The following is a 22,456-nucleotide window of genomic DNA, read 5'->3' as shown; positions in this document are numbered from 1 at the left end:
CTTTGTTCTGATCCTGCCGTAGAGGATTTGTCTTTATTACCATTAAGTAAACTTGGCCTAGTTCAGAGAGATAGTTGGTCAGGTTGTCACCGGACTTTTTGAGTTTCAGATTTTTTTTCTCATATGATTGATTAGATCGATCTGGTTCATGTAGTGAGCAGACAGCAGTGTTTCTGCCTAGCAACGGCCCTGTTGCCGGGCATTAGTGGAGGCTGATCCTCTGTCCTGGACAGGCGGATGGACAGTAGCTCAGTTTAGCAGCAGGGATGCTGTGAGACTGAGGTTCAGATTACCTTCCTTTAATCCTGACTCTTTTCAATACACACACACATGCACACAATGAGATAATGAGTATTTGGCTTAATGCAACATCCTATAATCATCATTACTACCCACCCCAACATGTGCTGTAACATTTCGATTAAAACCGTTTACACACACATATGCACGCAGATTCACAAAACAGCAGTTTATATAGATGTTTTGGAATTACAAATAAGACGGCATTCTGTTTTTAGTGACAATTAATTGTTTTTATTGCTGCCAAAAGCATTATGTAAGAGAAAGCATTTTTATCTAAATTACAGCAGCGCATAATAATTCATACTATGAGCAAGTTTTATGATTATCGAGTGAAACTGAATGAAAACTTAAATACAGCACTACCGTATTTTCCGGACTATAAGTCACACTTTTCTTCATAGTTTGGCTGGTCCTGCGACTTATAGTCAGGTGCGACTTATCAAAATTAATTTGACATGAACCAAGAGTAATGAACCGAGAGAAAACATTACCATCTACAGCCGCTAGAGAGCGCTCTATGCTGCTGATTGCTCCTGTAGCCTACCAATGAGCAGCATAGAGCGCCCTCTCGCGGCTCTAGACAGTAATGTTTTCTCTTGGTGCTTGGTTTTAAATAAATGCGACTTATAGTCCAGTGCGACTTATATATGTTTTTTTCCTCATCATGACGTAGTTCTGGACTGATGCGACTTATACTCAGGTGCGACTTATAGTCCGAAAAATACGGTAATTGTAGTAGTAGCAATAATAATAATAATAATCATTTTTTATAATGGTTCAAAACTAATGTAAAACTAAAAATTATTTGATTTTATTGTATTATATTAGATTAGATTATTAGATGTGCCGACATACAATGTATATACAATAATAACATTAATAATAATCCATTCACAAGCATATAGTTATTTTAGATATAATTATGTGGTTGGGGCAGCATGTGGTTTATAGGGCAGACTGTCTTTGTCTGCGGGCTATAGACTGAACCTGGTCTCGCTTTTAAAACTGAACTGGGCAGACACAGAGCGTGTGGAAAGTTCCACTGTAACTGTAGGCTCCCAGACTCCCACACAGTCTCATGACATGAGAGGGAACCAGAATGAGTTCATCAGACATGTGTTCTCGAGGAAGGGATGTAGGCACCATCAGCTTCTTCTGGGGATCATTAGGGGTCATTCTTTGAGCTCTCTAAGGGAAACTGAAAGAAGCGTGTGAAAGCTTAATGATTTAAGTGTTGCATTCTTTGACTGTTGGTGTTTACTGCACTGGCAGATAGAGGTAGATGGTGGTCACATATTGCATTTTAAAATGGCCATCATGCTAAACTGATTTAAAGCATGGTTTACCATAGTAGTATCATGGTATTCTATGAAGTATATTGAAGTGATGTTGTTCATTCTATTTGATAACTTCACTTTGACATGGTGCTTTTTAGTTTAGATATGGCGAACATATTCTCAATGACTATGATGTTAGAATCCCTTCACGGAACATTCAGATTGTCAGTGATATTTATGCATACACAGTCTAACTTTTTTATAGATCACACCTCCAGAACTATTTGGAAAGTTAGAAACGCATAAAATGACCATCAGGCTCTGCTCCGAGTCCCCATGGGCATTAAAGGGTTAGTTCACCCCAAAATGAGAATTAAGCCAACTCACCCTGAAGTCAACCTAGGTGCATATGACTTTTCTTTTTTTAGACGAATCCAATCAGAGTAAAAAATTTTTTTTTTTTAAATCTTTCAAGCTGTTGGTTGCCACTCAGTGGGTGTTGCGCTGTATCGGTCCAAGAGAAGTTTGATAAAAAGCACATCCGTTAAAAAAAAAAAAGTGTCTTGTCTTGTAGTGAATCAATTCAACTCAGAAAATTCAGAAAAACATCCATATTCAGAACGTAATAATCACTTTAATGTAGCTTGCCCTCACATGCTGTAGACGGAAGCAGCTCCAGGCGGATGACGTAGGAGTTCGGCTTTGCGCATTCATCGCTCAGAAGTGATGCATGCAGAAATGCAGGGGAGAGATCAAAACAAAACAATAGTTAGGTTAGGTTACTTTTATTGTACACGTAGGTAAATTTGTTTTACAGTGCAATAACTGTGGCATCCAATACAAAAACACACAACACAGAACACTCCACAACACATAGGGACAAATAAGTAAATACTCATACTGAGTAAAGTGCTCTCAAAAAAAAAAAAAAAAGATAAAATTCATAAAACCCTAGTACAACATTTCTAAGAACCACCTCTACACTTTGTTGATCATATTAATCACATTTGGTACGAAGCTGCTCTTATATCTTTTTGTTCTACACCTTGGGACTTTATACCTCCTCGCAGACGGCAATAACTGAAACTGTGCAGGGGGTGAGAGTCATCATCTAGGATTGAGAAGGCCATCCTTTGTAACTGTTTGGTATACAGGGAAGCCACTCCTGGTTTAGACTCACCTATCAAACGGCCAGACCATTTTACTATCTGGTCTAACTGATTTTTTGCCTTTAAAGATATATGACCACAGATATATGGTCACTACTTAAGTGGCGGTCACACTGCACTTTTCGTTTCATTGACTTCCATTCATACGCATGGGAATGCGTCAGACCAGAAAAGCAGGCTCATGCGAAAAATTTCGCCTTTCACTGCGTTCGAAAGTTCAAGCTTGGTGAACTCTGACCTGCGAATTCGCATCACGTGAAGTCGTGTGACCAGTAGATGATCGATATCTCACTGCGTGACCTCTCTGTACAGAAATAAAAAAATGAAGGAAGTGCTCATTTTATTTAAAAAAATTTATTGTTTAGTGTGTATATACTTATATAGAGAGCGAGAGAGACAGAGAGTACAATATAATAAGACGCTTTCGACGCCGTTGCAAAAGACACAGTACAAGCAAATATTAATCCATGTTGTGATAACTGAGGGGGGACCGTTATATCTTCCTCCCGCCCATATTCGCAGCGGTGTCCGAAATAATTTCGCACGTTCAAAGGCTAGTGTGACCGCCCCTTTAGAAGTACAAAACTAGAGAAGTAAATTTTTGTAAAGAAGAATGTCGGAGGTTCAGCCCCCGGGGGCCTTGTGAGGCACTTTTTTTTTTAAAGATGCGCTTTTTATTAAACTTCTCTTGAAATTATGCAGTGCAACATCTGCTGATTGGCATCAAACAGCTTGAAAGATCAAAGACAATTTTAAAAATAGCTCTGACTGAATTCGTCTAAAAGATTCTGTCATATACACCTAGGAAGACTTCTAGGTGAGTAATTTATGGCCTTATTTAAATTTTTGGGTGAACTAACCCTTTAACACTGTCAGAAGCCTTTAAATGAATATTGCACAGTAGTTCATGTGCTAGTAATAGAGATTACACTGAGCTCTGTCTGCGGCTACACTCTGAAACTCATACAAATTCCTGGAAGAGTTAGTCGATTCCTGCAGTTACTCAATCTATAAAATGAGCATAGCATTTACTGGTTTAGTTTCAGTTCCTATTTATTACTTCTCTTGAAGTGAAATGGCAGTTTTATTGGAACTGAAATGAATGAATCAGTCCTCTTTGAAGTTCTTATAAACAAGTTTCCTGTTATTTCTAACTGCTTCTGCATTATTTACCAGTGGCTTTAAAGGTGATATCACAAATAAACTGTGATAGAATATTAAATGCGTTGCTCCCAAACTTGATATTTGAGCATTTGTTTTTTAAAATGTATTATACTCACAAAGACTGTATTTATTTGATAGAAAATACAGTAAAAACAATAGTATTGTGAAATAAATAAATAAATAAATATATATATATATATATATATATATATATATATATATATATATATATATATTTGTAATTTTAAATAAGTTTTGTATTTAAATCTATTTTAAAATGTAATTTATTCCTATATGACAAAACTAAATGTTGAGCTTTTTGCATTACTCCAGTCTTCAGTAATATATGCTTCTTCAGAAATCATTCTAATATACTGATTTGCTGCTTAAGAAACATTTATTTTTAGTTTTCATTGTTGAAAACATTGTGCTTCTGTTTTTGTGGAAACTGAGATACTTTTTTTTTCAGGTTTTTATGATGAATGGAAAGTAAAAATATTTTTTAACCTTAAAAATGTTTTGCTGTCATTTTTGAACAATTGAATGTGTCTTTGGTTCTTTCAGGAATCCCAAACTTTTGAATGACATTCTTTATTGACATTCTCTAATTCTATTTGGAATTTTTGAGTTTGCAACAGATATTTTATTACATTGGATCATATCTTTTGACTGAAAAGAGAAGCACATTCTGTAAGTAAAAAAACTAAAGATTTAAGGTCTTTTGCATGTGTTTTTCGTTTTTTTGTATTCACCATTCTTTTCTATCAAAATGCATGCTACGGATGCGAAAATGCAAAAAATGTAACCTTGATCTGAATTTTTTTGATGGATGAAAGTTTTGGAGGCAGTGTGTAAGCATGACGTGACATGACAATGTGAGGTCGCTTTTATTTTTCAAAAATTTCGGACTTTTTGAAGAAACTGTGTTTCGGAGAAAATCTGCCTTTTATATACAACAAATATTTGTGTAACTGTACTTTTGCACTTTCTTCCACACAAATGAGACTAAACTTTGTTGTAGTATCGAATGTGTTTCTTGAATTTGAGCTTGTGCTGAATTAGTGCTTTTGTTTCGCCAACTGAAGGTGGAATTCTAATTCTATGGCAGAAACATATTACCTTTGGAATCAAAACCTTAATGGGAAATCTGTGATGAATGAACAGCCCCCCTCACCCCGCCACATCAATCCTCTTTGTGCAACTTAGCATTAGATACACATTATCTGATTGTACGAATTGAGTCGACGCCAAAGCCTTGCATTGCAGAGCAGGATTGGGGGGCCGATTTCACTGCAGACAAACACTGGTATTGTGTGTTTTCAATGAAAGGAACAGTAAAAGACACCTGTCAAGGTTCACTGAGCCAAATAGTGAACACCTTAGAATGAAATCTTAGTGCCAAAACCCCAGCGAAGGGTAGAAATACAGCTCACTCCCGTTCTTCCATGCACAAATCTACAAATATGTAGTGTCAGTTTCACTAGGGTCACAAAAATACCCTTGTTTAACACAGATATTGTCTGTTGTCTATTCCAGGTGGTGTTTCACAATGTAGATGCCCTTACTGAGAAATTATTCCCCATCGTGGAGGCCATGCAGAAACACTTTAGTGCAGGTTCTGGCGCGTACTATAGTGACGCCATCTTCTTCCTGTCGGTGGCCATGCATCGCATCATGCCTGCAGGTGAGCTGCGTGACTTGATGTGTTGAGTTGTTAATAGGCATAAGAAAAGCAATCGAAACTTTTGGTTTGCTGTTGATTTTTGTTATGCTGAGCTTATATTGTATGGTAGAGTCGTGACAAATTTCAGCTTTGTCGACAATAAAAGGTTCAAAAAACGAAATTGCAATAATAAAGACATCGAACCACATAAAGGCCATGATTTTTATGTGGTTTTTTGTTCTTTGTTTTAATTGTTGAGAAGACATGTTTTTAATGATTATACCAAAAATCAAACCAAAAATTATACTTTTATTAGTAGTAGTATAGTTTTTTTTTCTTCAATTTTTTTTAAACCTTGAGAAAGCAGGTTATTAAATAAAACTTTTAAAATCAAGCTAAATTATACTCTATTATGATTATTGATAAAAAAAATTAATAATTTAAAATTTAAATGTAATTAAAAACAGATATACTCAACAAGTATACTCAAATTAATACTTTAATAATAACATTTAATTATTATTTTGGTGTATTTTTTATTTTATTTTTCGTGTATAGTGTATAACTCTTGCTCATTTCTAAGTGCTCTATTAAATCATATATTTTTAAGTGAATAGACAAATTTGTTTTGTTTAAACTTTTCATGCAATTTTGATTTTGTCACCTTTAGCACTTCCAGTTTATGTTTACAAGTTATAATCTGTCTGTTTATAAAGTCATAATTATTATCCTGATTAAATTAGGACTAAGCCACTTTTTCTTAAATGTATTGTGACCCAACTTTTCCATTTCAAAAGTGGCAGCTGCAGAACATTCGGTGTTCATGTAAACTTCCCCTTCACACTTCCTCCTCACATTTTAACCATGTATTCTAAAGGTCAGTACATCCGGCCATCTGAAAGCGGCCCTCAATAAGTCAGGCCGTGAATGGATTTGGAAACGAGGCCGCTGATGGTGTCAGATGTGCCGACTCACTCACAGGTGCTGAATTGGCACATGGCACGGTGCTGGGCAGAGAGGATGGAGGGAGGGGGGCAGGACGGGGCGGGACGGTTCAGTCGATCGTCCTCTGTGACACTGCTGCTTCTCGCACACATAGCCATCGGCCACTCAATCTCTCACTCTTTCTCACGCTAAAACAAATGGGTATCCATTTGAGATTTTTTCATAATGAACATTAAAGTGGATATCTGACAAATTTTCTACATAGCGGTGCTAGCTTATGTTTCTTGCATCACTCTGCAGTATCTTTTCTTCATTGACGATAAAAATATTTTAAACTGTCCTTTTAAGCCAAAAGTCTGAAAATGCTTCTATTGTGCAATTTTTTTTTACATTTTATTAGCGTGATTTGAGAAACATCCAAATAACAGATTTACGCTGATTCTATTTAAATAAATTCATATTAAAAAGATTAAATCAAATATTAGCAAATATTTAATTATACAAGTTCAATAAATATATATATTTTTTACTTCTATACAGTATTATGTTCTTGATTTAGATTAACAGACATTAGTGTTAAAATCAATGCACACCCAAACTGAATGCTAAGTGCTTTGCATCTTTAGTAAGCATTGTTTATTTATTTATTAAAGCTATAGTCAGTTATTTTTTACTGAAAGGTCTAAATGGAATTCAAAAGCATTTTAAGTGATTAAATTTAATTCTAAAATTATAATACAGCTTATAGTCTCTCCCTTGTTGTTCAACTTGTTGCTCTGAAATAGTTTTCTTTGGCCAGTGACCTTTGGAGACACTACGCATGAGTTCACTCACCTCAGTCACCACTGCACCAGAATGCCTTAAAGATGTCAGATGCCACCTGTGGAAAATAAAAAGTCTGAACTAGCAACAACTCTCTGAACCTATAGTGGACCCTGGGAATTGGAACGTTTAGAATGAATGCACATTCTGCGAACTGAGATTCACTGAAAACCGCTGCCAGCACTTTAGTAAGGCCACCAGGGATGTTCGGGTCGATTTGTTTGCGAATTTCTGTCTGGCCTTTGAGTCCATTCTCACTGAGAAGATATCTGAAATGAAATGCTTTAGAAACGTAAGATTCGGAAATCGATAGCTTGTTGCTCAATCGTGGAGTTTTTGTTCCTTTTAAAGTCAGTACCCTTTGAATGTGTGCGTGTTTAATATGTGCATCTACTTGGTCAGAAACTCTCTCCTGAGTTGTACACTTTTCAGCTTGATTCAGTGGGTCGTGTAGAGCCTGTGATTTCAGAATTGAGCCATTTATATCTGCAGGGGTGCTAAAACATGCTGTCGAAATGACGTGTGCGTTTGTTTGTGTGTGGAAGCTTGAAAGGGAGTTGAGAGCGTGGCCTGTGGCGAGAATGTGTCTTGGACTTTTTTATGATTGAGTTGTTACTTGCACGTTTTGAATTTCTGAGAGAGACAAACAGTTTGGAGGTTGACTGGAAGTAGGTCATCTCACTTTGTTCTCCTGTAGGTCATTGAAATGGAAATTAGCCAGGTGTGTATATGAATACTCTCCGTATTGATTCAAGTCCTCACAATTGGATAAGCAACGCACGTTCAGAAAGTTTAGATACAGTTTGTGCAGTTTGTCAGTACGGTCTCTTTTTTTTTATGTACCCTTCTGTTTCTTTGATCCGATAAGGCATAAATGCATTGATCCAATCAGGCAAATTCACATTCAGCATCTTGTAAACATTTATCAAGAAAATATCTCACTAGTAACTTAACTATTTACAAAACACTTTTAACGATTGTGGTGAGTCAGATTTTTAAATATGTTTTTGAAACAAGTCCCTAATGCTCATAAAGGCTGTATTCATTTGCTCAATACAGTAAAACAGTTATTAGAATTTAAAGTAACTGTTTTCTATTTTAATATATTTTAAAATGTAATTCATTGCTTTGACAATGCTGAATTTTTAGCATCGTCCTTCAGAAATCATTCTAATATGCTGATTTGCTGCTTACAGAGGATTTCTTCTTATTAGTTATCATTCTTTGAGTAAAGTTCAAAAGTACGACATTTATTTGAAATGTAAATCTTTAGTGAGTGACATTTACTGTTACTTTTGAATAAAAATGGTTGTGTGGTGTTAGTTACCTAATGCATTAACCAATGGAGAACCTAATTATAAAGTGCTACCATTTCACTTTTTTAAATGTTTTATGCCATCTACATTTTTGCTTTGTTGTTCGTCTGAATCTTCTTTAATGGTTTGTTGTTCATATTGTACTTCGAAATAAATCTCTGCATTAAATTCACTAATTATTAACTCTTATTTTGTTCCAAGCCCATATGAAAATAATTGTGGAAGTTATTTTGAAAGCTCTTCACTTTCCATACAGTAGTAGTTCAGAATGACCATGGCTGTTCACCTTGTGTGTTCCACAGACAGATTAAAAGTGTTCATGGTTTTTGGTGACTTTTTATTCACTTTGACCCGCTGACTAGCTACTCAAACCCACCTTAAGGAATTTCATCCTGATTACTCTGATTTCTCTGTACATCCGGAGGAGGTCTGTCTCTCTCCCCCCGTCTCTCCCGCCAGGCTTATTCCGGTCATCGACTCTTTAGCAACAGGGCGGTCAATACCAGCCCGCTGAGAGGCTGCATAAGTGAGCCCTGAGGAATAGACTGACACCATCCGTCTCACTTTAGACCGTGATCCCTGGAAGACCACTGACCTACTGAGCAAAAATGAGGTCTAACGGAGCAAGATTAGTTTTTTTTTTTTTTTTTTTTTTAATGACTTTTTTTTTCTTTGTTCTTCTGAAACCTGGTTGCGGTTATTAAAAATAAATGCTCTAGTTTTATGTTCTGTCATATTGCTGTGAGGGATTTTGCTGTTCATTAAAGGAACATTGTGCCTAAAGGCGAGCTGGTATATTAACTGCATAGCCCAAGTGACAACAGGAGCTGTGAAAATAATTGGCCCTTGTTTCAAGTGGCTATGAATCTTCTTTTATTGTGAAGCAGTGGCATGTGTTCGGCAGCTCGTGAGGGAACAGAAAGCCTATGTTTTAAAACTCTTTCGCTGTTTCAAGAACAATGTGTTTGTCAACAAAGTCTGCTACTTTGGGGTTCTTAGCAGTTGTTTTTATTGTGTCTGTCACCACTCAGATAAAATGTTGGGTTGTTTCAACACAACTTTGGGTCAAATATGGACTAACCCAGCTGTTGAGTTAAATTTTGAAATTAAATTTGACCCAAAGTTGGGTTGAAACAACCAAGCATTTTTTAGAGTGTGGTAAACAGATCAACAAGAACATCTAAAGGTAGATATTTAAATGTTTATTCCCAGTGATGTCATGTTCTTGATGCCATTGATCTATTGGAGGTTTCAACACAAGCTGCTATACAGGTTAAAACTGTTTACTAACCAGACATGAAATAACAAGAATGCCTATCAATCACAAAACAAATCAGAACAGCTCTGCCTGTTTTTGAGCCATAGCAAACATTTATTAGACTGCAGCTTTTTATGGTTGTGAGAGATGATTCAAAACTTTTTTTTAAAAATACATAAGGTGAGGTCCAGTGACATTTTAGTGTTGAAAGGGCTGTCTGGCACGTCACCACAGAGATAAAATATATTTGTGACCCTGAACCCTGAATAAGCAAGATTTCCATTGATGTATGGTTTATTAGGATCAGACAATATTTGGCAGAGATATAACTATTTGGAAAGCTGGAATCTGAGGGTGCAAAAAAAAATCAAAATACTGAGAAAATCGCCTTTGAAGTTGTCCAAATGAATTATTAGCAATGCATATCACTAATCAAAAATTAAGTTTTGTTTTATTTACAGTGGGAAATTTACAAAATATCTTAATAGATTTGTTTTATTTTTAAAATAACATTCAGTATTTATAGTATTTATTAATATTAATAATCAGTTTTTAATTTTTATATTTTCAGTTTTCATTTAAATTTTTAGGTTAAGTTATTAGAGGTGGTATGGACGCCAAGGTTTCTTTGACAGTGGCCTTCAGCTCATCTTCATTTTGTTGATCTTTTGTTTCTTATTTTCCTCTTGAAAATGCCCCATAGATTCTTCATGGGGTTCAGATCTGGTGAGTTTGCTTGTTAGTCAAGCACACCAAAACCATGGTCATTTAACCAACTTTTGGTGCTTTTAAAAAAAGAAATCAGCATCTTCAAAAATCTGGTCAGTAGAAGGAAGCATAAAATGTTCCAAAATTTCTTGGTAAGCGGGTGCAGTGACTTTGGATTTCAAAAAACACAATGGACCAACACCAACAGATGACATTGCACCCTAGATCATCACAGACTGTGGAAAGTTAACACGGGACTTCAAGCAACTTGGGCTATGAGCTTCTCAACCCTTCCTCCAGAGTCTAGGACCTTGGTTTCTAAATGAAATACAAAACTTGCTCTCCCCTGAAAAGAGGACTTTGGACCAATGGGCGACAGTCCAGTTCTTCTTCTCCTTAGCCCAGGTAAGACACCTCTGACATTGACTGAGGTTCAGCAAATTCCTTGACACGTCTGTGTGTGGTGGCCTTTGATGCCTTGACCCCAGCCTCAGTCCATTCCTTGTGAAGTTAACTCAAATTCTTGAATCGACTTTGCTTTGACAATCCTCATAAGGCTGTGGTTCTCTTGGTTGGTTGTGCATCTTTTTCTTCCACACTTTTTCATTCCACTCAACTTTCTGTTAACATGCTTGGATACAGCACTCTGTGAATAGCCAGCTTCTTTGGCAATGAATGTTTGTGGCTTACCCTTCTTCTGAAGGGAGTCAATGATCGTCTTCTGGACAACTGTCAGATCAGCAGTCTTCCCCATGATTGTGTAACCTACTGAACCAAACTGAGAGACCATTTTGAGGGCTCAGGAAACCTTTGCATGTGTTTTGAGTTGAATAGTTGATTGGCATGTCACCATATTCTAATTTGCTGAGATGAATTGAATTGGGGTTTTTTTGTTAAATGTGAGCCAAAATCATCACAATTAAAAGAACCATAGAATTAGAATACTTCAGTCTGTGTGCACTGAATTTATTTAATATTCAAGTTTCACAATTTAAGTTGAATTACTGAAATGAACTTTTCCACGATATTCTAATTTATTCAGATGCACCTGTATTCTTTTACCACTTGAGAAATTTCCTTGCTGATGGAGAATGTCCAGATAAAACCAGGTTTTAATCTCAAAAAGAGGTTGACCTCTATCAGGCTATATCACATGATGTTGTTTTCACTGAGAAAGACGACAAAGCCATAATCCACAGAGAACAGATGGAATTCCACCTGCTCCATACTTTTAGTGAGGAAAGTAAAGTAGATTACTTGGATTACTTGTTATTCACCTTAATAGGGTTTCAAATTGTGAATACACAGTACATTTGCAAGAGGATTATATCTAAAAATAAGGAAAAACCCGAAAGAGTCAAATATCTCCCAAGATGATGCTGTTAAAAGCTAGTACAAAAGTCTTACCTCTGTAAAACACAGCCACTCTTTTAAAAGTATGTCAAGCTTTGGCGCCCCTAGTCATTTTAGATGACTAGGCTATTTTTGAGCATGTTCAACTGTGTTTTCCCTTGCCTGTAAACCTGCTGTGAATGTCCTAGATGTGTATGTACTCCGCTAAAACTAGAAAATGTGTTTATGAGGCTCAATAGGCATATCTCCAGCACCCTGGGCCATGATGGAGCTGGTGAACTTAATGTGGACCCGTTCCTTGAAAGGCATTATGGCTTCAGGCTGCAGAGGCCCAATGAGATGAATTAGTGCAGTGGTTAATGCTTCAAAGGCGCATTTTAACCTGCTTGCTGACATGCCCTCCAGTGCACACCAAGCCTCTGTGGCTCATCCTGCCCAAAGCGATTGTTCCTCTTTTGATCTGGTATACTGTGACGCATGGATTTTGTTTTTTGGAGTTTGTAAGCAACTCTGTTTTGGATGGTAAAAATGGTCCTTGTTCAAACTGCGAGTTGAGTTTGGCCTTTGGGATTTGATCATTTCATTGGTTTTTCAATTTCAGAAGTTTCAGCACTACTTTTGGCACCAAACTGAATACTATTTACAACTGCCAGACTTTGTTATAAAAATTTTGGATGGTGATAATAGCTGATAATTATTTTTATTATGGCAAATAAGTAACATCACAATATTATAAGGCTACACTGCCTGTTTTTGTTGTTGATTTTAATAGTGCTCTGCTAAATATAGTCATGTCAGAACAAAATAATGTACAATAGAAAAAATCATTATGGTTAACAGTAAGTTCTTTTTTCTTAACATTAGTTGATGCATTAGCAATGCAGAACTAACTTTTTTACAGCATTTTTCATCTTTAAGACATGCAATTTTTCGTTGTTCATGTTAGTTCACAGTGCATTAGCTCATGTTAACAGATAATTTGCTTATCAAGGCTGCATTTTATAAAAGAAAATGTAAATAATTTTCCAATTTACTTTTTTTTTTTTCAATATATTGTAAAATGTAATTTATTGCTGTGCTGGTAAAGCTTTTCAGCATCATTACTCCAGTCTTCATGTGATTCTTCAGAAATCTTTCTAATACACTGATTTGCTCAAGAGACATTTTTTATTATTATTATCAATGTTGAAAACAGTTGTGCTGCTTTTTGTGTGAAAACTGTGATAGTTTTTTCAGGATTATTTAATGAATTGAACAATCAAAAGTATTAGGGGTGCTCCGATCACGATCGGCCGATCGTTATGCGCATCTCGTCAGTAAAGCCGGTTCTCTAATCAACGGTTAATTCCATCAGGTGCGTGATTTCACATAGAGCAGCTGTTACTACACAGATGCGCCAATAAACGCTGAAAATTAACGTGATTTGCGCATCTTCTCTATTAACAACGGCTCTGTGTAGTAACAGCTGCTCTATGTGAAATCAGGCACCTGATGGAATTAACGGCTGATTAGAGAACCGGCTTTACTGACGAGATGCGCATAACGATCGGCCGATCGTGATCGGAGCACCCCTAAAAAGTATAGCATTTATTTGAATCTTTCATAACATTCTAAATGTCTTTACTGTTACTTCTGATCAATTTGATGCATCCTTACTGAAAAGTATTAGCCTAATAAAAAAACAGGCTTCATACGGGGTTTGGAAAAGTATGGAATTTGTTTTAAGTATTTTCCTGGTCTGGAAAAGTATGGAAAAAAGAAAGCAGAGTATGGAAAAATAAAAGTGTTTCCAGACTTTTTTTTTAATACTGGAAATTAATGAAAATAAATTTATTGTACAAGAAGTGAGGTTTCATGGCTGTTTTTTTTTTTTTATTCCTCTGTGATCGCTAAATATGACTGAATGAATTCAAGGTGCAATTTTTATTATGCAAAATATAGGTTAGAAGTAGGGCTGTGTGATTTTCCCATTTTATGGATTAATTTGAATTTAATGTTTTGCCAATTACATTTTTTAGAAATCAAGGAATGTCAATGTTAACAATAAAGAGAAAAGAACGATGTCAGAGCACATGTGATGCGCACTGTGAAGGACCATAAATATAGCCCTAAGCGCCATTCACACAGAATGCACTTTTGTGTTGACAAAGATGTGATACAGGCAGTTGCATAGAAAAAAAAATGCAGGAAGATGGGGGTTAAACTTCCTTTAACTTGAGCGGCGTGTTTTTAGAGTGGGTTTCATGCATGAGACGATGCAAGAGACACAAGAGCAGGATAAACTCCGGAAAAGCAGTGCAATCAAATGAAAGCCTGTAAAAAACTGCTTCTGCATGTCTGATATTTCATGTTTGCATCATGATGACATCAGTCTGAAAGCTGCTGTTCATTGTTTTTACAGTATTATTTCTGAACACATAATATGTATAAGACAAGTTTGTGCGCTTGGAATAGAATTTTCTTTAATTAGAGGTTTAGTAAAGAAAAAGCTACTTGAATCATGTTGTAATTACATTTTCAAGTTGACTAGTCAAAAAAAAAAAAAAAACACAGGATGGTTTCTTGGTCGCCACAGACTATGCATTGAGGAGACCTGAGGCCTTGGTTATGGAAATCTTGGCCCAATGAAAGCCAAATCATAAAAACTTTTTCTTTTTTTATAGACCCTAAACTTGGTAAAAGTTATGCCATCAACCTGTTTCGTGTCATGGTTTCTCCACCACCACAGAGCAGGTGTTAAATTGGATGTTAGGCCTTTATATTATAGGTACTACCATAACAAAAGCAACATTTTGAGCAGGTATATCTGTTAATTTATGTGCATCCATGCTTTCGTTTTATTCATAATAAGATGGCAGTGATACACAAAGGAATTAAGTTATATAAAACTAGAAATTGTAATGCGTACGCATGCAAAATATTCCCATGTGCATATGAAGTATCTCAAAGGCAATTTTTTTTTTTGTGCATGTAAAAGCATGTAAAAAATTTATTTAATTATAATTTTTTATATAAGGGATTCTGTATGTAATCACTTTGAGAAAATCTATGAAAAAACCACTGAAAAAATAAAAATATTTACAGATGACTGCTAAATGCTCTATGAACCATTTATGTTAAATATGATCTGAAAATCTATGAAGAGGTTTGGAAATTTGATTTTGGAAAAGTACGGAATTTTGAAATGGAAAATGTTTAGGAGCCCTGAAAAAAGAGTTCTTAACACAGCTCATTAAACTGGGATGGGATAAATGATTTGAACATTATAAAAAAGTTACATTTAAGTTTTAAGTTTTTGATCTCCATACACTATAGATTTGCTTCCTGTTTCATACAAATTCAGCCCTTGTCGTGATTTTAGCATTGCTCATGAAGTGTTTTGTAGTCAGCCTGTGTGTTTGGAGGGGAGTGCTGAGATCGTTCATATTGATTCGTCCAGTTTCCGGTGATTGTTTGGAGAGATGTCAGGGTGAAATGCCTGACCAACTAAACAGCTTCGGCTGGCCGCTCTCTTTTCATTGTTCTAATTACAACAAGCATAGTTTTGGCCTCCTATGTTTTGCTTTCTGAATGTATGTCATTGTGTGTGTGGCCTCTTCTCCACAATAGTGCATCCAGAATGTTGTCTTGAGGGCTTTGTTGTTCAGTGTGCTCACATGAGGCCATCCGACGTGAGAAAACCCCTCCGGATGATGATGTTCCATCATTTGTTCATTCAAGTTATGGGTTTTCTGCAATATTAACAATATTGTATATCTGATTTACCACATGGAACACTGCTCACAACTTGTATGATGTGATTATTTTGGTGTTCATTAATTTCATACAGATTTGCTTTACTTTCTCTTTCTTTCGCCCCCTAGAACTGAAGCACATTGTTCAGTTGGACCTGGACCTCAAATTCAGAAACAACATCAGAGACCTCTTCCAAGAGTTTAACCATTTCCCTGTGGAGGCTGTCATTGGAATTGCACGTGAAATGCAGCCAGTTTACAGGTATCTGACATAGCTCTGCATACAGAAAAGTAATTGCGTCCACAGTTTTCACATTTATATGATCCTTACCAATAAATCTGCTGCATTCATACCAGAAAGTAGGAAAAAAGTGCTGTACAATATATCGGTACCATATCGGTTAACGGCTGATGTTGATATTTAATTGTACATGCTCATTTCCCCAATGTATACATTTTAGATTACTTTTGCCATCATCTAATATTAGCCTAAAATAAATCTTTAAAAACATTATGAATCTATAGTAGTTACATTTAAAAGGAGTCTTTAAATGTTTTTTTTTCATACTGTGCATTATAATGTTGTTTTTGAGAAAATATAATTAAAAAAGAAAATATATTTTAAATATGTGAAAATAATATAACTATAATTATAACTTGAAACTAATTTTAACATGCAATGCATTTCAGTGTTATTTTAGTATTATTTATTTTCTATAATAGTATTTTTTTATATTTTACATTTGCATGTACATTTATTTATTTGGCAGACACTTATCCGAAGCGACTTGCAGTGAATTCAAATTTTCAATTTAATTCTAGTTTTAGTAATTTTATGTGCTTTTGAAATTAGATATTTTTTTAAAATATTTCTTTGTAACTTTATTTCAGTTCAAGCTTAAGTATTTTTAGTAGGTTTATTAAGCTTAAGTGTTAGCTGCCAATGCAACTTTTTTAATAAAATTTTTATATTTCATTTCAGCTATATTTTTTTATAGTTTCAGTTAACATTACAAATACTTTCCATATAAAAAGTACTATAATATCACATTGTTTTGTACAACATGATGGTAGTACAATGGTATTCTTTGAAGAACAATGTAAAAATGGAGGTCCATGATCATTTAGCCTCATGGTATATATCAAAATGTCATAGTGTTCCCATCTGATACATTACCATGGTATCATCACGGTACTGTTTTGTGTCATTAAGCTAGTATGATCTATACCGTATATCATTTATACTGTATATAACATGGAAATAAAATAGAGGTGCACTTTGATTTTGCAAAATGGATGAGATTGGCAAAGTTCTACTGTACAGTTTGATCAAAACAGCTTTTCCATAATCTGAAAGAGTCTTTGGACAACCTGTCGTCTTGGTTCACATCGCATACTCAACAGAATGTCGAAATGGTCTGATCTGTCTTGTGGCCTGGCAAAATCAAGCTGGGCATGAAACTGGGAACTGAATAGAGGTGGAATTCTTTTCACAGTTTTTTCCAAGAACCATCGTGTGACTAGAGCTTTCAGGAAACCGTTTCTAATAGCTCCAGTGTTTAGACACCGAAACATGAGGAGGATTCTCAGATTGGTGATAAGAATTCACAAAGTAGGCTGTTTTTTCTGGTTGCTTTGTTTGTGTGATTTCTCTGTGTGAGAGAGAGACTGTAGGGGCTTGTGGCCTTAAAAAAAAAAAACACAAACCCTACAGTGTTGTTGTGTCTTCTTTGAAGCAAGCCGGTCTTGTTTAAACCGACTTTTTCATAGTTGATACACTTTTCGGCTTACTTATACAGGCACAAACGTGCTTAAACGGCTTTAATTACCAGGATCTTTAACCGAAAAGTGTCAAGATTTGCATGATTGAGCATACAGACATGTTTTAATCAAATTATTAGATCAGATTAATGTTGATGTTGATTAATGAGCAATTTACCATTGTACTTCACAGTATGAAAGTAGATTGCGCTGTTGTCAGCACTGGTCCCTTGTTGAATGAGGCTTCCCATAAATATTCCCATCAGACCTGCCTCACCTCAGTGAGGGCCACAAGCCAAGTCCTTATATAAGAAACCAGCAAGTCGTAGCAAGTACATCTCTATGTTAAAAGAATACTTCACCCAGAACTGAAAACCTTGATGTTTTACTCACTCCATTGTTGTTTCAGCCTGTAGTTTAGCCTTCATCGAAAACATAATTGGATGGTAATCACCAAAAAATGAGAGAAAAGTACACATTAAGTTTTTTTTTATTTTTAAAAAGTTTCTTCTAAGTAACAACAACAACGAAAAGTTCTGTACAGTCAGCTGTTTATCAAATAAACACCGAGTGCATGGTGAGGAACCAAATGGGAAACTACTTACATTACACATTCTTTCTTCTTACAAAATAAAGTTAAAGTTAATAAAAAAAACTAGACATTTAAAAGTTTGGGGGTCAGTCAAACCTTTTTTTTTTTTTGGAAATTTTATTCTGCAAGAGTGCATTAAATTGATCGAAAATGATACTTAAGACATTTAAAATGTTGAAGAAGAGTTCTATTTCAATTTATAAATGCCTTTAATTTTTCTATACAACTTTCTATTCATGATAGAAACCTGAAAAAAAGTGTAATGGGCTCTACAAAAATATTAAAGTAGCACAGCTATTTTCAACATGCATAATAATAAGAAATGTTTCTTGAGCAGCAAATCAGCATGTTAGAATGATTTCTGAAGGATCACGTGACCCTGAAGACTGGAATATTGAGTAATGTCAACACAGGAATAAATTTACATTTTGAAATATTTTGTGTTAACCTATTGTAGTACTACTAAAAATTCATTGTAGTGAAAAAACTTTTTTTTTTATCAAATAAATTCAGCCCTCGTTGAGCATAAGAAGCTTCTTTAAAAATCTTACCAATACCAAACATTGGTTAGAGCTGTGGTCAGTTGTCTTGAATGATTATATAATTTAGTGTGATTTATATCAAGTTTTATTTCAACCAATCACAATCAAGGATTCCAAAGAGCGGTATAAATTTTGAGTAGTGTAGTTGATGTGACCTTTCCTAACCTAGTGTCGTAAGTTCTCAATTTTTTTCATTCACCCATACAAGCATTACTAACTAACATCTCATCATGTTTTCACGTGAATTTTCATCTGTCTGTTCACCGTTTTGAAGTTAAGAGGGTCAGGGAAGTGATCAGGTGCTCTTCTGTGTGAAGAGCTAACATCGTTTCTGGATAAAAGAAAAACAGTCCCTGTGAGAGTATTAAAATAGACCCTGTGAGTCCCTGTGAGTGTTTTTTCTCCTCAACAGAGTGCAGGTTTTCCACGACAGTTCTCTGACTTCATTCAGACAGAACTACATAAACAACTGAGGAGAAAAAGAGCATGATCAACCATTGAGAAGTCAGTGGTGTGTAAGTAGCAGCAGCAGCGTGGCAACATCTAACACCTGTGCCATCACAAAGACCCACTAGGCCACTGTAATTAACTTTGAACTCTTTTCCAAGCCTTCTCCCTGACTGGCAGAGGCCTTACACTTTGTTTGCGATGCTCCCTAGGCTCCCAGAGAGCTCTTGTTTCCACTGATGCGGGATGTTTAGACGTCTCCTGGCTCTGAGGTGCGTGGTTCTTTCGGTGTTGTTTCATTAGTCTTTCTGCAAGAACACACAGCAGAACTGAAGATAGAGACCGCTGTTTTTCTTCAGAGATCTTCTTTAGCTCGTTTAGAGTTATTTTATCTAATGTGCATTTTAGCTAATGAAGTGAGACTTTAGAAACAAATGATAAGCCAGAATCTTCTGCTGTGGTGGGTTTAACTTTTTTGGGTTCCCCTTCTGAAAGTTTTTCTCAAATATAGATTATTTAAAGAGCCAGTAAGATGAAAATTCTAAGCTTCCTATCACTGTTTATAAGTCCTGTACATTAGGTTTAAATCCATCCAAGGTTAAAAAACATTGTCATTTTGTCAAAATATCATTTTAAAATTACCTCAATTCTCAGAGATCCCCAAACGGTTCTCGCGAAGCTGTTTAAAAGATTCAGTTTCCTTAAACCCCACCTTTCGGTAGCATACTGTGTTCTGATTGGTCAACTGACATAGTCAGGTTTGATTGGTTGTTCCGCACACACCTCCACGATAAACTATGTGTTAGCATCTGTTTGGGGTGAATTATGTCTTATTCCTCTCATCTGAAGCAAACAGTAAAATAAAAAAACTTGAACAGTCTCGCTGCTTTTTCTTCTGTGTGGGTGTATTCAAACCGCGCGCTTCAGTTTGAATCTGAATCTGAATAGCGCGTTCAGCGCGGGGGCGTGGTCACATATAACGAAGGGAGACATGAAAAACAGACATAGCGTTGTTTTCATATGGATTACTTTATCAAAGAATATCTGTTCGGCAGCACTTGTTTAGTTTTAAAGTAGACATGTCAAGCTTTCTATAGATATCTCTCTCATGTCTCTTCGTTGAGTATTCACGGAGTTACACTTCATTTTAATGACGTGTTTGTAAATGAAGATCAGCGCAGACAGGCTGCAGACAGCACACATACTGATAAGACGCTCGGGAGAAAACAAACACATAACTTCATAATCATACTTCACGTTGTGATTCGGAGATGCTCGTTGTTCTAAATAAAGTTGGTAATGAACCCTCTTTTATGGCCAAACGCTTTGAAAATCTGTCTCCTCGACATGATGCTATCACACCAACCAGAGCGTCTGTGTGGGGGGTGGGGCAGGTCAGAGTTCGTTTCTCCCAAGACGGTAGGCGGAGATTATTATGCAAAGTTCTCCTAGTGACGTACATAGAGATGGGCAAAAGATTTGAAATCTATAACGACTCGTTTCAGCGATTCAGAGTCAACTCCTTACTTATGAAGCCAATAAATTTATAAATCGTGTACTTTTTGGTTTGATTACTTTGCACATTGTTTACACTGATGGACAGCTACATCATACACTGTAATACAGGTAATTTTTGATTTCCCATCTGTGTGGCTCTTTAAAACATAGTTAGAGATGCATTACTTTTAAGATTTGAAGGTTTAATATAATATTTGAAATTAAGAAATGTTATATTATTTTATGCAATATACATTATATTTACTATTATATTATTTAGATTATATATTTATTGCTTAAAAATAGAACTATTTCAGCAAAATTCATTTACAGATAATTTTTTCTTTCTTGGCCAGTGAAAATATCAAATCTTGTTGAGAAGCAAAATTGTATATGATATTGAGTCATATTTTTATTTCTCTAAGCTTAAATCTCACAGATGTTTGTTTAAATTTATATAAAATATTACAAAATAATAAATAAATTCCATATACTGTATATTCTACGAAAGTAACTTGCTTTTCAAGTTAATGTGTATTTTTTGTTGTTTTTATTTTTTGTTTTTTGTATCTTTTATATGCTGTGTAAAAGCAGTACCTGGCTTCATGCTTCCAATGGGATTGAACCTACAACCTTTTGGTTGCTGTCTCAGACCTTCAAAAGTCAGCATGAGACGTTATTTGCAATGCATTATTCTTGCATAATTTTGAACATGAGATATTCAATTAGACAAACAAGAACTTACTATATATTTACTTATATATTATTTATATCCATTGGGAATTGATGGGGTTCATTAATGTTGGACATTTAATACCAGCATGAAGTCAGATAGCCACGCCATCCCAGAATCTTCTGAAACATCTTTTTCAAATAAAAATAAAATTAACACTACTGTGGAGATTTATCATATTTGACTCATTTTTGTTGCCTGTATGTAATGCACGAAGCAGGACAGAAAAGCTGAGTGAATCTGAAGGCTCACTGGAGCCCTCGTATCTCAGCTGTGAGCCTCTCCCTTCCAGCGGCCTCTGTTCCGACCAGGACACCCAATGGTGCATGGCAGCGTGCCAGTGGTCTGAGTGCAAACACCGAGCTGGGAATTCACTAATCGGATTGAGAGCTTCAATATGTCAGCAATTATACACACCCTTTGCCTCCCTGTGGAGCTCAGACATAAATGGTGATTCGCTTATGTTTATTTATTTATTGCTTGGCCTGATGAGCAGTTTTCGTAAGGCCTGCATGGAGATTAGTTGTTCCGAGCAGAGAAGTCTCTTGTAAATGATCCGGGAAGACCTTTGCAGTTTTGAGACTGCCTTGATACTGCTGTCTTTTTTAGGCTGCTTACGATTTGGTGCAAGTTTGCAACATTGCAAGGTCATGTTTTGATCTTGTTGATATGTGGTTTCTTTCGACCACTGACGAGGTCTGTAGACATCTATCTCTGTAACCAAAGGTCTTCCTCCAGCTGTGGGTGCTGGTTTCACTGCACGTTCCACACACGCAGATTTCACATTATGAATGCATATTAAATTGCACCATTTGCTCCTGAAACGTAAATCCCCTAATTTGACACAAAGTGAAATATTTGAATATTAAAATCTATTCAAACAAACTGATCTAAGTTACTGCACCGTTACCATTGTGTCTTTAAAGTAAATTTGTGTAGTATCAGGTTTTTGGATTCCATATTGTCCACCAGCCAATGTTCAAGATATCTCTGAATTATTTTTTATGTTGAAATAATTTGAAATGTGACTTTAGAGTTCATCTTTTAAAACATGAATTGGTCCAACACTATATATATAACTACTATGTACTTGCATAAAATTATTTTTATTTAAAATATTGCTTATTGGCTATAACATGAAATTGGCTCATTGGTATTACTAGCCAGAATTT

At 35.7% G+C, this 22,456-nt stretch overlaps 1 protein-coding gene across 2 annotated transcripts in view; it reads left to right on the top strand.

Moving 5' to 3' along the window:
- xxylt1 (xyloside xylosyltransferase 1) overlaps window positions 1–22,456 on the top strand; it is a 37,735-nt gene that overhangs the window by 2,309 nt on the left and 12,970 nt on the right. For both annotated transcript variants that reach the window (XM_026221566.1, XM_026221565.1), the window contains exons 3-4: window positions 5,450–5,597; window positions 15,842–15,974. In XM_026221566.1, coding sequence (XP_026077351.1) covers window positions 5,450–5,597; window positions 15,842–15,974 — 281 coding nt within the window. The remainder of the gene's footprint in view (window positions 1–5,449; window positions 5,598–15,841; window positions 15,975–22,456) is intronic.

This window comes from Carassius auratus, chromosome 36, assembly GCF_003368295.1.
Source record: "Carassius auratus strain Wakin chromosome 36, ASM336829v1, whole genome shotgun sequence".
Classification (NCBI taxonomy): domain Eukaryota; kingdom Metazoa; phylum Chordata; class Actinopteri; order Cypriniformes; family Cyprinidae; genus Carassius; species Carassius auratus.
Note: the sequence above shows the minus strand (reverse complement) of the source record. Positions and strands in the feature narration are given on the sequence as shown.